This window comes from Trachypithecus francoisi, unplaced genomic scaffold, assembly GCF_009764315.1.
Source record: "Trachypithecus francoisi isolate TF-2019V2 unplaced genomic scaffold, Tfra_2.0 Lachesis_group21, whole genome shotgun sequence".
NCBI lineage: Eukaryota > Metazoa > Chordata > Mammalia > Primates > Cercopithecidae > Trachypithecus > Trachypithecus francoisi.
This window is the reverse complement of record NW_022681467.1, coordinates 33336582-33351088: the sequence shown is the minus strand read 5'-3', so window position 1 is coordinate 33351088 and position 14507 is coordinate 33336582. Positions and strand designations below refer to the sequence as shown.

At 43.7% G+C, this 14507-nt stretch overlaps 1 protein-coding gene across 1 annotated transcript in view; it reads right to left on the bottom strand.

Annotated features, from left to right (window-relative positions):
• Nucleotides 1-11929, bottom strand: part of CTNNBL1 (catenin beta like 1) — a 179918-nt gene extending 167989 nt beyond the window's left edge. The window contains exon 1 of the mRNA XM_033186386.1: nucleotides 11732-11929. Within this exon, the coding sequence (XP_033042277.1) occupies nucleotides 11732-11761 (30 nt within the window). The 5' untranslated portion in view covers nucleotides 11762-11929. The remainder of the gene's footprint in view (nucleotides 1-11731) is intronic.
• Between the last annotated feature and the right edge of the window lie 2578 nt (nucleotides 11930-14507).

Sequence of the window (14507 nt, the reverse complement as noted above, 5' to 3'; positions counted from 1 at the left end):
ACCTTAATCTCCAAGGGACCAATGACCTTGGGAATACTGAGGCAGCTTTATAGAAGTAAATTTAAAAAAAAATTTTCGCCATGTTGCTGTAGCATGTGTGTTGTTAGTAATGAGATGAATAATGAAAATTAATGGCTAATACTTACTGGGCACTCACTATGTGTCAGGCACTGTACTACTTAACACTATCCAAATTGTCTCATTTAATCCTTTTTTTAAGAAAGATAGGAAAGCAGAAATTTTTTTAAAGATGGTTGGGCAGAGATAGACACTACTATACAATCTCTATTTTAAAGATGAAGACCTGAGGCTTAAATTAACGGACCCAAGGTCACATAGCTAGCAAGTAACAGAGCTGGGATTCCAATGCAGGCCGTCCGACCCAGAGCTCATGTTCATGCACTATGCTAAACATTAGGGATGCCTAACAGGCTTTGAAGTATTTTCTCCAACAGCGCTGACAAGTTATTGTGAACCATCCACATTCTCCAGTAAAGTCATTTTTATATAGGAAAACTTCTCTACTGAGTTAAACTTTATAAATTCAATCCCTGAATTTAAACAATGACAACTACTGAGAGATTGCAGAAAGGCATGGCTGTCTTCATCAAATTCACCTTCAAAATTAGTGAGGCAGCTTAGTAAGAAGACCTGTCTCCAAGGAAGCTGAACTAGGTAGGACTAACAGTGTTCTCTGTTGGCCTCTGTTGGATCTCACCTTGCCAATATGAGATTCACAATGGTAAAAGACCAGCCAGGAGGCTACTTACTTGACAAAGTCTTCTTTTTTTTTGTTTTAAGACAGAATCTAGCTCTGTCACCCAGGATGGAGTGCAGTGGTGTGATCACTGCTCATTGCAACATCAATCTCCTGGTCTCAAGCAATCCTCCCACTTCAGCATCCCCAGAAGCTGAGATTATAAGTGCGTACCTCCAAGCCCAGCTAATTTTTTTTTTTTTTTTTTTTTTGAGACGAGGTCTCACTGTGTTGCCCAGGCTGGTCTCAAACTCCTGAGCTCAAGAGATCCTCCCACGTCAATCTCCCAAAGTGCTGGGATTAAAGGTGTGAACCACTACACCCTGTCAACAAAGTCTTAAGAGTCTAAACTAAGGTGGTGGTGGTTGGAACAGAAAGCAGAAAGGAAGGGATGGAGAGAAGACTCCTGAAGACGCAGGGTTCCCTCCATAAAGCCTTTCCCAACTTCCCAGCGGCAGAGCTGCTTATGCCTTTGTGCCACCACATCTTGTTCATGGCTCCATAACAGCACTGACAGCACTGACACTCTGTACTTGGATTTCAAATCTGGGATACACCCCCATTAGACTGCAAGCTCCAAGAGAGCAAAAACTGTGAGTTAATCATTTTCATATCCTAACACCTTCTTTACTCTCAGAGAGAGGCAGGCTCTGTGCTCATGAGACTGTATAACCCACGAAGAAAAGAACCACGGCCGGGCGCGGTGGCTCACACCTGTATTCCCAGCACTTTGGGAGGCCGAGGCGGGTGGACTGCCTGAGGTCAGGAGTTCGAGACCAACCTGACCAACATGGAGAAACCCTGTCTCTACCAAAAGTACAAAATTAGCCAGGTGTGGTGGCACATTCCTGTAGTCCCAGCTACTTGGGAGGCTGAGGTAGGAGAATCGCTTGAACCCAGGAGACAGAGGTTGCAGCAAGCCAAGATTGTGCCACTGCACTGGGCAACAAGAGTGAAACTCAGTCTCGGAAAAAAAAAAAAGTAAAGAGGCTTGTCTTTCATCTTTGAGCCCTTTCATCTCTGAGAAACAGCTCCAAGGCTCCTTTCAAGTCTGCTGAATGTCAACACCCCTGACTAAAATGCAAAGCTGGCCATGGGGATAGGCAGGAGAGGAAGCAGAGAATTATGTGATATCTGAACATCTGGCCAGAATGTTCAGTACACACATGAAACGTCAATCAGGAATGGTGAACTAAGAGCTGTCTGCAAAAAGATGCTGAAAGGAGAAGAATCAATGAATTTTTCTAAAATGATGAAGAAGAGGGTTACAGAGTCAAATTCTAGTGAAGATTCCAGAATAATGAGGCCCAAGAAAATCTCTGGCAAAAGACAGCACTGACAACTTCAAGAATGTAGGTTCTGAACATTCTACAAAATAGCTGTCCAGTACTCTTCAACATCAAAGACAAAGGAAGACTAAGGAAATATGACAAACATTATGTGGGATCCTGGATCGAAACCTGGAACAGAAAAATGACCAGACATCTCTGATGACATCTGAATTAAGTGTGCAGTTTAGTTACTAGTATTACACAAATGTTAATTCCCTAGTTTTGATCTTTACATAATGGTTATATAAGATGTTAACTTTAGGGGAAGCTGGATGAGGAATATATGGAAACTCCACTATTTTTATAATTTTTTCTAAGTTTAAAATTCAAAATAAAAAGTTAAGCAAAGAATGTAGGTTTTGTAGCAAGAGTGGCAAGATATGATAATAAAGAAGAGGAAAATGAGTAAGCAACTGAAGTATCAGGTGTGAACCCAATTTTCTTGAAGTCTGACATGAAAGCACAGAGATGTAAGCCAACAAGCTAACAAGATAGTAGAGCAAGAGCTTTCCAGAAGGGGAAACAACCAGGGCATATACAAAGGCATGCCTTCACAGATGACATATACTAAGTCTACAGTTTAGTAAAGAATGTGTGTAAGTGTGAGAAGAATGGGCCAGAAAAAAGAGATGATGAGAAGAATGCAAAGGGAGGAAGTGACCTTAAGGAAAAAAATCCCTCATGAGATGAAAGAGAAAAACAGTCTGAAATGTTACCAATGAGAATAGCTCTGTATCCTTATCTGTTATAGTCATACTTCCAACAAAAAGTAACTTCAAAATGTACTAAACTGACATGCAAAAAGAGCCTATATAATATGACTTCATGATTAGAATCATATTCTTAGGGCTACTGGGACGAGGCCTTCACAGAATGAAGGATGTATCTGAGCACCAGTTTTTAGATTTTCAGTAATGTTTCTTATACACACAACAACAACAAGCAAAACACCCATAAAACAGAAAAACTCAATTATGAAATTACAACTACTACCTTATGAGACACACAATAATACAAATGATAAACTCACACAAGAAAAAAAAATAATGCTTATTAAAGCAACCTTGAACTAGTCTTTTATATACCTACTAGATTAGTGGAAAAAATAAATTATGACAACTAGTTCTATCAAGATTGTAATAAAACTGGGGCCAGCCACAGTGGCTCATGCTTGCAATCCCAGCACTTTGGGAGACTGAGGCAGGAGGATAGCTTGAGTCCAAGAGTTCAAGACCAGCCTGGACAACACAGAGAGACCCTGATTCTATTTTTTTTAAAAAAGATTGTAATAAAATTGGAACACACACAAACAGTATACTGTTAGCACTGTAAAACAACCAATGATTCATTCCACGTGAGTACGATGTATTGCGCCACACATCTGCAGCTGAGATGACCCCCATCGTCTCCGGCCACTCCCTGCTTTTTACCCACTGTTGCATTTACCCAATGCTCTGAACATACCACTCCCCTGCTTTTGCTCTTAATAACCCCAGTCAAGAATCACTGTCCCCAGTGTCCTTTACCACCCACAGAATCCCTACCCATTCATCAAGGCTAGGATTCCAGTGTCATCTCCCTTTTCTTCAATGACCAAACCAAATCCATCCCCATCAATACATCCCCCTTCCATACCCAATCCTTCCTTCCGTTGTGCTCCCACAATACTTTTATTCATACAGCTAGTTTTTTAAATGTCTGTCTTGTTCCTTACATTATGAATTCTTCTTTAATGTCCACGGTCTATGTCATAATAATTTCAGTGCATGCAATACTTGGTACAGGAGATGGCACATGGTAATCACTAATGACAGATGGGAAAGAAAAAATGCTACACGAACAAAGCACTTCACTACAATGTTATCTCCAAGAACAAAAACCAGAAAACCACCTAAATATCCAATTATAGAAGAACAATTTAGGGAAAATGGTCTATCACTCAAGCAAAAAGTATGCAAATATTAAAAATAGCATGAAGGCTATGTAGAAACGCAGAAAACATTCCTGGCAATGTTAAATTAAAAACACAGAACACAAAATAGTATATATGCAATGGTTCCAGCCTCACATAATACGTAAGGACTCTGGGAACACAAAAATATTGATTGAATTAGGGTAATAGTTTTCCCGCTTCTCAAGTATTTTCTTTAATACTATTTATATCCCTTTATTATTGTTCACAATTTTATTTCAAAAGAAAAGACTAAGGGGGGAAAGGAGCAAGTTTAGATATTTCTGTAAGCTCCTGCAATCCAAGAGATATGCTAAGATATTACTGATAGAGGACAAGAGAAGTGGGTGTCTGCAATATCACCAAAACCAAGGGTCCCTGAACCCAATTTGCCTCAAAAAGAATACCTCTCATGTCACAAGCCACACTAAATGTGAATTCTTTATTGGAAAACTTCAGAGGTAAGAACTTTTTCCAGACATCTGTGGAATTAGATTTAATGAGAGTGCCCTGGAGTTCATACACGCGTCTATGCCAGCAGAAACTTCTCAGCCAAGGCACTGCTGGGCACACTTCTTGATGAGATGTCTAAGCCTGAAGGCATCAAAAAAGTACATTTCCATATTGGGAACATAACTGGTTTCCTCTTGAAGACTTTTTCCACCACCTCCTGCCCATATTGTAATTCTCCTATCTCCACAAATGAATAGTTAACATATGTCAAGGATATACGGCATATACTGAGGCGCTGAGTGCCTATCTCTATTACTTGTAGAAGAACCAATCTCAGCAGAAAATTGGAATCTCCCCACCAAGTTGCCTCAAAAATGAAAAGTAGTAAGCACCCAAAAAATGTTAAATACTTTTAATAAACATTTCTTGACACTGCATGATATTTTTCCTGGCTAAGTCTCTGAATTTTAGATACAGCATCCATCTTAGTCTCTCATTTTGGAAATGAAAAGAACCAGAAGTTATATCGCCCAGTCTCCTCATTTTACAAGCAACTGGAAAAAAAAAAGATGTACAGAAAGGGAAAGTGACTTGTCCTGAGTCACCCAGATAAGTAATGATAAAAGTGGGATTAAAACGCAAATCTCCCAGATTCTCAGCCCCACTCAGTCTACCACATGAAGCGTTTTTATCCCTTGAAATCTCTGGAGCCCCGGTCTAAATAATTAGTACCACAGAATTTTAAAGCTAGAAGGGGCCTCAGAGAGAGTTGCGTACTTAATCCCCTCATTAGGCATATGAGGAAACTGAGGCCCAGGAAGATTAAGTGATTTGCTCTCAATATCTTGAATGGCAGGGAAAAAGTGTAACTTAAGCTCAAAAATCTGCAAACCAATGCCCACAAGAGGGGAGGAGTATGTCTCAGCTGGGGAAAAATTTTTCAAGGAAGGTAGATCATTTCAGACCAGGGGATCACAAAGTACAGTGTCAGCATCACCTGGGATCTGGTTAGAAATGCAGAATCTAAAGTCCCACAGGAGACTGAATCAAACTCTAGGGATGGGGATGTTTAAATCAGACAATTTTGTTCCTTTATGTCCCCAAGAAGCAAACTTCAGTGGTCGTGCTGAGTCTACTTTGTAAATGATAACTAGAACCAAAGGCTCATAAGATGAATGCATTCTTTGACATGTGGACTATACCTCAACTTTAAAAAGTTTTCAAATCTGAAAACAAAATGGAAAACTACCTCTGGGTGTTCAATTGGCTTCAGTTCTGGCCCTGCTCCTTACTGGCTGTCTGGCCTTCAGCAGGCAGCTTAACCGCCCTAGCTTGAGTTTCCTTTCCTATAATACAGGCATGCTGCCGACCTCAGAGGGCATGTTGAGAATTAAATGTGATAACTTGTCTGAAAACACTTTGGTTCTGCATCTGGCATACAGCAGGCAGGCAGTACAGTAGTTAGGAGCTCCAGCTATGAAGTAAGACTGCCCAGGTACCCTGGCCTTCCTCTACCTGGCTAGACGCCTTAAGGGAGGTGCTTTTTTTGTACCTCAGTTTCCTTATCTGTACAACAGGGATTAATAACAGTACCTTCCTCATAGGGTTGTTAGGAGGATTTAGATAGATCATGCTGGTTAGTAAAGCATCTTTCATGTCTACAAAATGTTACTGTTTTCAAGGAGCTTTTTTGTTTGTTTGTTTTTCATTTTTGAGACAGGGTCTCACTCTGTCACCCAGACTAGAGCACAGTGGCGCAATCTTGGTTCAGCATAACTTCTGCTTCCCAGGCTCAAGTAATCCTCCCTCCTCAGCCTCCTAAGTAACTGGGACCACAGACACACACCACCATGCCCAGCTAATTTTTATACTTTTTGTAGAGACACGTTTTCACCATGTTGCCCAGGCTGGTCTGGAACTCCCGGACTCAAGCGATAACGCCTGCCTTGGCCTCCCAAAGTGCTGGGATTACAGGGGTGAATGACCACGCTTGGTCTCAAAGAACTTTTGCATCCATAAACTCATGACTTTCTGCAAGACGATGGGTGCAACCGATTATGAACTAGATTCCAGACTTCACCATCTTTTAGGAACAGGAAGAGGGACATGGATCTTACAAAAAGGAAACTGAATGAACAGAACACAAGGGGAATGTACAGAGCTGGAAATAAGGAGACCAGGATTCTGAGATAAGGCCAGGTGGTATAAGGAAGCCAGGGCCTGAATAAGGTCCTGAAGTAGATTTTGGGACCGGTGCTGCTTTCCAAGCCTTAGACCATAATTCTGAATTTGGGTTCTGAAACTTACCCTTGAATTGAGGATATTTCGCTGAGCAAAGGCCCAGAGCTGGTTTTTGGTGCCTAACAGGTGGGCCTCTCACCTCTCGAATGGCTCTGGCTGGTCAATTAGCCAAAGTGGGGAACTTGCGATGGGGAAGGAGACGCTCCTGGCTAGCCAGCGGAACATGAGCATGCCTGCCCTAGGCTGGCGAGATGAAAGTGCTCTCCAGTAGCAGACTTAGCAGGTTTCAGCCCTGTCACCCGGTTCAGTTCAGTGTTGTCAACCTGAATTAAATGAGTTCCACTATTGTAGTTCCTTATTGTGCAACCAACATATTTGCATTTTAAAACTCTTAGGTTGAACCCTCAGAAAATGTAAACGTAAACGCCAAGATCCAGGATAAGGAAGGCAAGTAAGTAGTAGTTTTGTAGTTCAGGAAAATTAACCTGCGGCAAGCCCAATCTACCTGCAGGCGCTAGGCATATTTGCTCTTGGTGAGGGGGAAAGGGGTCAGATTGACAAAGTGAAATACTTCTGGAATAACACAATAAACAAGTGTTGATATTCAAGAAGCAAAGCTACCTAGATTGGAATCCTTGAGGTACATTTCACTTGTGTGAATTTGGACACGTTTTTTATTCTCTATACCTATTCCCTCACCTTTAAAATGAAGGTTCCTATATTAACATATTTAGTGCTGTCATTAAGATTAAATGTGGTAAGATGTGTAAACACTAAAAAATAATAATAAGGAGACCAGGATTCTAGTTTCAACTCTGGCCACCACCTTGGCCCACAACCTCAGGTGAGTCCCTTTATCAGACTAAGGTTCACTTTTCATCTGTGAACAAGTAGGTTGAATGAAGCTACCTACCATAGCTCTCAAAAGTCAAGGTCTTCATCATGGCCCACAAGGAAGGCTACACAGTCTTGTCACATGCCTACATCTTCAACTTTGTCACTTACCATTTCCCTGCTCACTTCCCATGTTTCAGCTACATCGATCCTCCTTCTGGTCCCCTACGAGGCTGCACCAGCTTCTACCAATAGCCTATATCAATATTTGCTGTTCTCGCTGCCTCAATCATTCTGCTCCCTTCACATGACTGGCTCCCTCTTAACCTTCAGTCCTTTAATATCCTTTCTTCTGTGTCCTTCCTCAAACACATTACATAAAGTAAAAGGTCCTGTCCCCAACTCCCAGGGGTTATTTTCTACTGGAGTGCTGTCCAATAAAAATACAACAAAAGCCACAAACAAAACACCTAACTTTACATTTTCTACATTTTCTGTGGGTTTTTTTTTTTTTTTTTTTTTTCTGAGACAGAGTTTCGCTGTTGTTGCCCAGGCTGCAGTGCAATGGGACGAGCTCAGCTCACTGCAACCCCCACCTCCCAGGTTCAAGCGATTCTCCCGCCTCAGCCTCCCAAGTAGCTGGGATTACAGGCATTCACCACCACGCCCGGCTAATTTTTAATACTTTTAGTACAGACAGGGTTTCTTTTTTTTTCTTTTTTTTTGGAGACAGAGTCTTGCTCTGTCTCCCAGGCTGGAGTGCAGTGGTGCGATCTCGGCTCACTGCAAGCTCCGCCTCCCAGGTTCACGCCATTCTCCTGCCTCAGTGTCCCCAGCGGCTGGGACTACAGGTGCCCGCCACCACGCCCAGCTAATTTTTTTGTATTTTTAGTAGAGACGGGGTTTCACTGTGTTAGCCAGGATGGTCTCAATCTCCTGACCTCGTGATCTGCCCGCCTCGGCCTCCCAAAGTGCTGGGATTACAGGCATAGGCCACCGCGCCTGGCCAGCGAGGCACGGTTTCTTCATGTTGGTCTGGCTGGTCTCAAATTCCCGACCTCAGGTGACCCGCCCACCTCGGCTTCCCAAAGTGCTGGGATTATAGGCATGAGGCACCGCACCTGGCCCACTTTATATTTTCTAGTAGTCACATTTTAAAAGTTTTTAAAAAGGCAACATCAATTTTAATAATATATTCTCTTTAATCCAATACATCCTAAGTGTTATTTATTCAACATCTAATCAGCATAAAAGTTAAGATACTGTACATTATTTTCATGTGGCCAGTGGCGGTAGCTCACACCTGTAATCCCAGCACTTTGGGAGGCCGAGGCTGGCAGATCACCTGAGGTCGGGAGTCAAGACCAGCCTGACCAACATGGAGAAACCCCGTCTCTACTAAAAATACAAAATCAGCCAGGTGTGGTGGAGCATGCCTGTAATCCCAGCTACTCAGGAGGCTGAGGCAGGAGAATCATTTGAACCCGGGAGGCAGCGGTTGTGGTGAGCCAAGATAATGCCACTGCACTGCAACCTGGGCAACAAGAGTGAAACTCCAACTCAAAAAAAAAAAGATATTGTACATTATTTTCATACTAAATCGTTGAAATCCAGTGTGTATTTTACACATGTAGCAGATCTAAATTCGAAACTAGTCACATTTTAAGTGTTCAAGAATCACATGTGCCTAGTGGCTACTATACCCAGCAGTGCAATTGTATAGCATCCTCTGCTATATTCCCTTCCTAGCACTCACCACAATCTGAATGTCTTGTTTACTTATTATCTTGTAACTTCCCATCAGATGCTCCACAAAGGCAAGAATCTTGTCTTTTATTCAGTGTTATATACTCAGTGGATAGACTGCCTTGAACACAGTAGGTGTTCAATATATATTTGTTGAGCAAATGAATGAACCTTTTCTAGCTTTAATGGGCTAGCCACTCTAGAAATTCCAAGCAGGCATACAATCACTCATTTAATAACTTTCCTATTTCCCTTCGTCTTTCACGATCAATTAAACTGTCTTTAAAAGAAAAATCTCTTGGCTACATAGCTCCCCATGCTGAATTGTTCTTTCCCATGATGTCTTAAGCGTCCAGGGTCAATTTCTTGTATGTTGGCTGAGGGAGTGGTATGAAAATAACTGCTAATATTTACTGAATGTTTACTCTTTGGCAAGCATTGTCTAAACACTTTACATTTCTCAACAGCTTCACAACTGCCCTGTGAGGCAGCTACTGTCATTGTCCCCCATTTACAGATGAGGAAACCAACGCACAGAGAAGTTAAGTATTTTGTTCAAGGTTACAGCAGCCAGTTAGTAGCAAAACAGAGATTGCCAGCAACCTAGGGGTCCAGACTCATGGCTCTTAATCACCTATTCTTGATTGCAGAGCTGTCCAACAAAAATATAAGCTGAACTATATATGTGATTTTGAATTTTCTAGTAAATACATTAAAATGTCAAGAGAAGCAGTTAAAATTGTTTTTTTTTTTTTTTTTTTTTTTTTGAGAGGAGTCTCGCTGTGTCACCCAGGCTGGAGTGCAGTGGCCGGATCTCAGCTCACTGCAAGCTCCGCCTCCCGGGTTTACGCCATTCTCCTGTCTCAGCCTCCCTAGTAGCTGGGACTACAGGCGCCCACCACCACGCCCGGCTAGTTTTTTGTATTTTTTTAGTAGAGACAGGGTTTCACCATGTTAGCCAGGATGGTCTCGATCTCCTGACCTCGTGATCCGCCCGTCTCGGCCTCCCAAAGTGCTGGGATTACAGGCTTGAGCCACTGCGCCCGGCCTAAAATTGGTTTTAAACATATTTTATTGGCTGGGTGTGGTGTGTGGTGGCTTATACCTGTAATCCTAGCACTTTGGGAGGTCAAGTGGGAAGACTGCTTGAGGCCAGGAGTTTGAGACCAGCCTGGGCAACATAGCAAGACCCTGTCTCTACAAAAAATTTAAAAATCAGCCAAGCATATGATGCCCCGCCTGCAGTCCTAGCTACTTGGGAGGATACCTTAGACCTAGGAGTTTGAGGCTACTGTGAGCAATGATCGTGCCACTGTACTCCAGCCTGGGCGACAGAGCAAGATCCTGTCTCTAAATAACAACATAAAAATTTTTAATTAAGTATATTTGATTTCACCCATTATCAAAAATATGATCATGTAATCAATATGACCAATAACCAATGTAATTGATATAATCAGTACGATCATGTAATCAATATAAAAATGTTACTTTCTCCATACTCATCTCCAACCCAAATGTGACTTTACACTTACAGTACTTCTCAATTCAGACTACTCATATTTCAAGCAATCAACAGCCTATGTGGCTAGTGGCTATCACATTCGACAATGCAGCTCTACTGCCCCTCACAATGACCCTCCTATGGAATCAAAGCGGGGGAAAAACTTTGGGGTGGAAGTCAGTACGCCTGAGCTCAAATTCCAGCTCCTTGTTTCTGAGTGACTTTGGACAAGTCCTTTCTGCTCTCTAGGTCCCAAATAGTTTCCCCACAAGTATCCTAGCCAAGGGGGACCCTGAGCAAGATTCCTAGAAACTCATCCCATGCTAGAATTCCCAACATCTCCTCCAAATCGCAGTAAACACAAGCACAGCTCTCCACACTTTAAAACCAGCTTTCATATACATCAGTTTACGGTACAGTCCTCAAACAACCCTACTAAGGCAGTTATTAGTGTCTCCACCATATAGATACAAAAACTTCGTTCAAAGATGGGGTGAATGACTTGCCCAAAAGCCACACAGCCAGTCAGTGGAGAAGCTGGAGATCAAATCCAAGAGCGATCAGGGCGCTCCCACCGCCGCCACCACCATCACCTCAATGACTGGGGGGACATGAGAGCTGAGAGGACACGGTTGTGAAAAAAAGATAGTCCGGGGTTTCAGAGGAGTTTCAGGGAATCAGGTCCCAGGGTGAGGAAGAGGAGGTGAAGGGTGCAGGTCTTGAGAAGGGATGAATTGAAAGGGCCCAGGAGGGCTTCGGAGAGGAAAGGAAAACGAAGGGCTGAGACCCTGGGTGGCATGAGAAGTTAGAGGGCCCGGGAGTGAGGCGAGAGGAGGTGAGATGAAAAGGCTCTGGCCCCTGCGACCCCTGCCCAGGTGAGAATGCGGTCGCTCGACCCTCCCTGCCCCTCATACCTGGTAGCTCAGAAGTTCGCCCACGTCCATGGTACCCGGCCCAGCAAATACTGCGGTTCCCTGCACTCACTCCCAGACCGCGGGCCCGTCAGCCGCCGCTCCAGCCACACTGCCGTAAAGTGCGGCGAGCGGGGCCGCAGAGCCAATAGGGCAAAAGTGCGCGCGACAAGCGAGGCGGCCACACCGCGGTAAAAGGACGCGCCGCCGTAAAGCGCGCTGCGTTCGGAACAGGGTTGCTTCCGCCTGGAGCCTGAGGGGGCGGGGGCAGAGACTTAAAGGAGGGATGGGAGGGGAGAGCAGGGACCAGAAGAAACCGAACTTAAAGGCGCGCCCCCCGTGTCCAGGGCGGAGTGCCGGGTGCTTGGTGTGCGCTCTCGCGAGCTTCCAGTCATTTATCCTCATTTCACAGAAAAGGAAACTGACGCTGCCAACTGCACCTTCCAACACTTTACACATTAGCCACATGTGGCTACCTAGCGCTTGAGATATGGCTACTCCGAAGTGAGATGTGCCATAAGTGTAAATAAAATACACACCAGATTTCTAAGACTTATATTGATTACAGGTTGAAATGATATTTTGGATATATTGGGTCAAATTCATATATTATAAAATGAATTTTACCTGTTTCTCTTTACTTCTTAAATGTGGTTGGTAGAAAATTTTTAATTACACATATGGCTCTCATTTGTGGTTCCCACTAATTTCTATCAGATGGTGCTGGCTCAAAAAGTGACTTGTCCCAAGGCTATACAACTATTACTGGCTGAGAAACTTGGTGATCACATGTCCCTCTCTAGGCTTGTGTCTGTTCATCTATGCAAAGTCTAACGGTCACTAGATGATTGCTACCCAGGTGATATAAAAAGGTGTCTGGAGGAGAAAGTTAAACAAGATCAGAGTGCACCTGGGACTTAAGGCTCCCTCTTCAAAGGATAAACCTCCTTCCATAAACCCCTGCCCTTTATATTTATACTTATATTTATACATTATATTTATATGCCCTTCATATTTATAATTTTGGTCCCCATACCATCTCCACTGGCTCCAATTTACAGAAATTATTCTTATTCCTCAAAATGATGAATCCTCTCCCCTTCTGCCTGGCCATCAGCCCCACACCTCATCCAACTCTCTCATGTTTCAGGTCTCAAATGTCACTTTCTTAGAATGGCTTCTTCAATTCACCCTCAGTCCAGGTAAGCAACCTCTCTCCTCATTATTCTTTTTCCAAGTACCTTCTCCACTACATATATATCTCAGTCTGTCATTTTGTGCTTAATGGTTAACTATTTGTTTCTTGACAGCCTCATTTACTGGACTGCAAGCTCCATGCAAGCAGGACATGTGTATGTCATGTTCACCACTGTATCCCCCGAGCCTAGTACAGTACCTGGTAGAGGGAGAGGTTTCATAATGGGCCTTGTGTGCCATGGTAAAGAGATTGGATTTTGACTAGGTGTGGATGGGCGTGGTAGCTCACGCCTGTAATCCCAGCACTTTGGGAGGCCAAGGTGGGCAGATCACTTGAAGTCAGGAGTTTGAGACCAGCCTGACCACCATGGTGAAACCTCATGTCTACTAAAAATTACAAAAATTAGCTGGGCATGGTGGCACGTGCCTCTGCTTGGGAGGCTGAAGCAGGAGAATCGCTTGAACCCAGGAGGCAGAGGCTGTAGTGAGCTAAGGTTCCACCACTGCACTCCAACCTGGGTGACAGAGCAAGACTCTGTCTCAAAAAGAGAGAGAGAGAGAGAGGGAGAGAGGTTGGATTTTATGCTAACAGCATAAGGAAAGTTTTAAGCAAGGTAGTTTTGTGATTGGGCTTATGTTTTTAAAGGATCACCTATGCAATCTGCATTGAATTGAATTTATTTGGGTGTCTTCCCCGCTCCTACTTATATTCTATCAGAATATAGACTGTGCTGGGCCGGGCGTGGTGGCTTACGCCTGTAATCCCAGCTCTTTGGGAGGCCGAGGCGGGCAGATCACGAGGTCAGGAGATCAAGATCATCCTGGCCAACATGGTGAAGCCCCGTCTCTACTAAAATGCAAAAAATTAGCTGCGTGTGGTGGCACGTGCCTGTAGTTCCAGCTACTCCGGGAGACTGAGGCAGGGGAATAGCTTGAACCAGGGAGGTGGAGGTTGCAGTGAGCCGAGATGGTGCCACTCCAGCCTGGAGACAGAGCAAGACTACGTCTCAAACAAACAAACAAACAAGAATATAGACTGTGCCTTGTTCAGGAAGACAGGAGAGAGTAATGGTGAGGGTGTACCCTTCGGACCGAGACCCCTGTGTTCTAGTTCATGGTATGTTAATGCCAGCTTGCATAGACAGGTTTACAAAAGCCCATGGTTAAATTTGCAGGAAACTTGCAAGCTGATTGACACCAGGTTGATAGCTTGAAATCAGCCATGCTAGGATTATTTATACAATGTAAATCAGCAAATGCTACAAATCAGGGTTGTTAATGTTGTGTTTCCAGAGAGCCACTTGTAGGGTTTTATTGTTTTTTTGTTTACTTTTGAGACAAGCTCGGGCTTTATCACCCAGGCTGGAGTGCAGTGGTGGGATCTCAGCTCACTGCAACCTCCCCATCTCAGGCTCAAGCCCACCTCAGCCTCCCAAATAGCTGGGACTGCCGGCGTGTGCCACCGTGCCTGGCTTATTTTGTTGTTGTTGTTGTCGTTGCTGCTGTTGTAGAAATGGAGTTTCACCATGCTGCCCAGGGTGGTCTCAAACTATGAGCTCAAGCAATCCACCGGCCTTGGCCT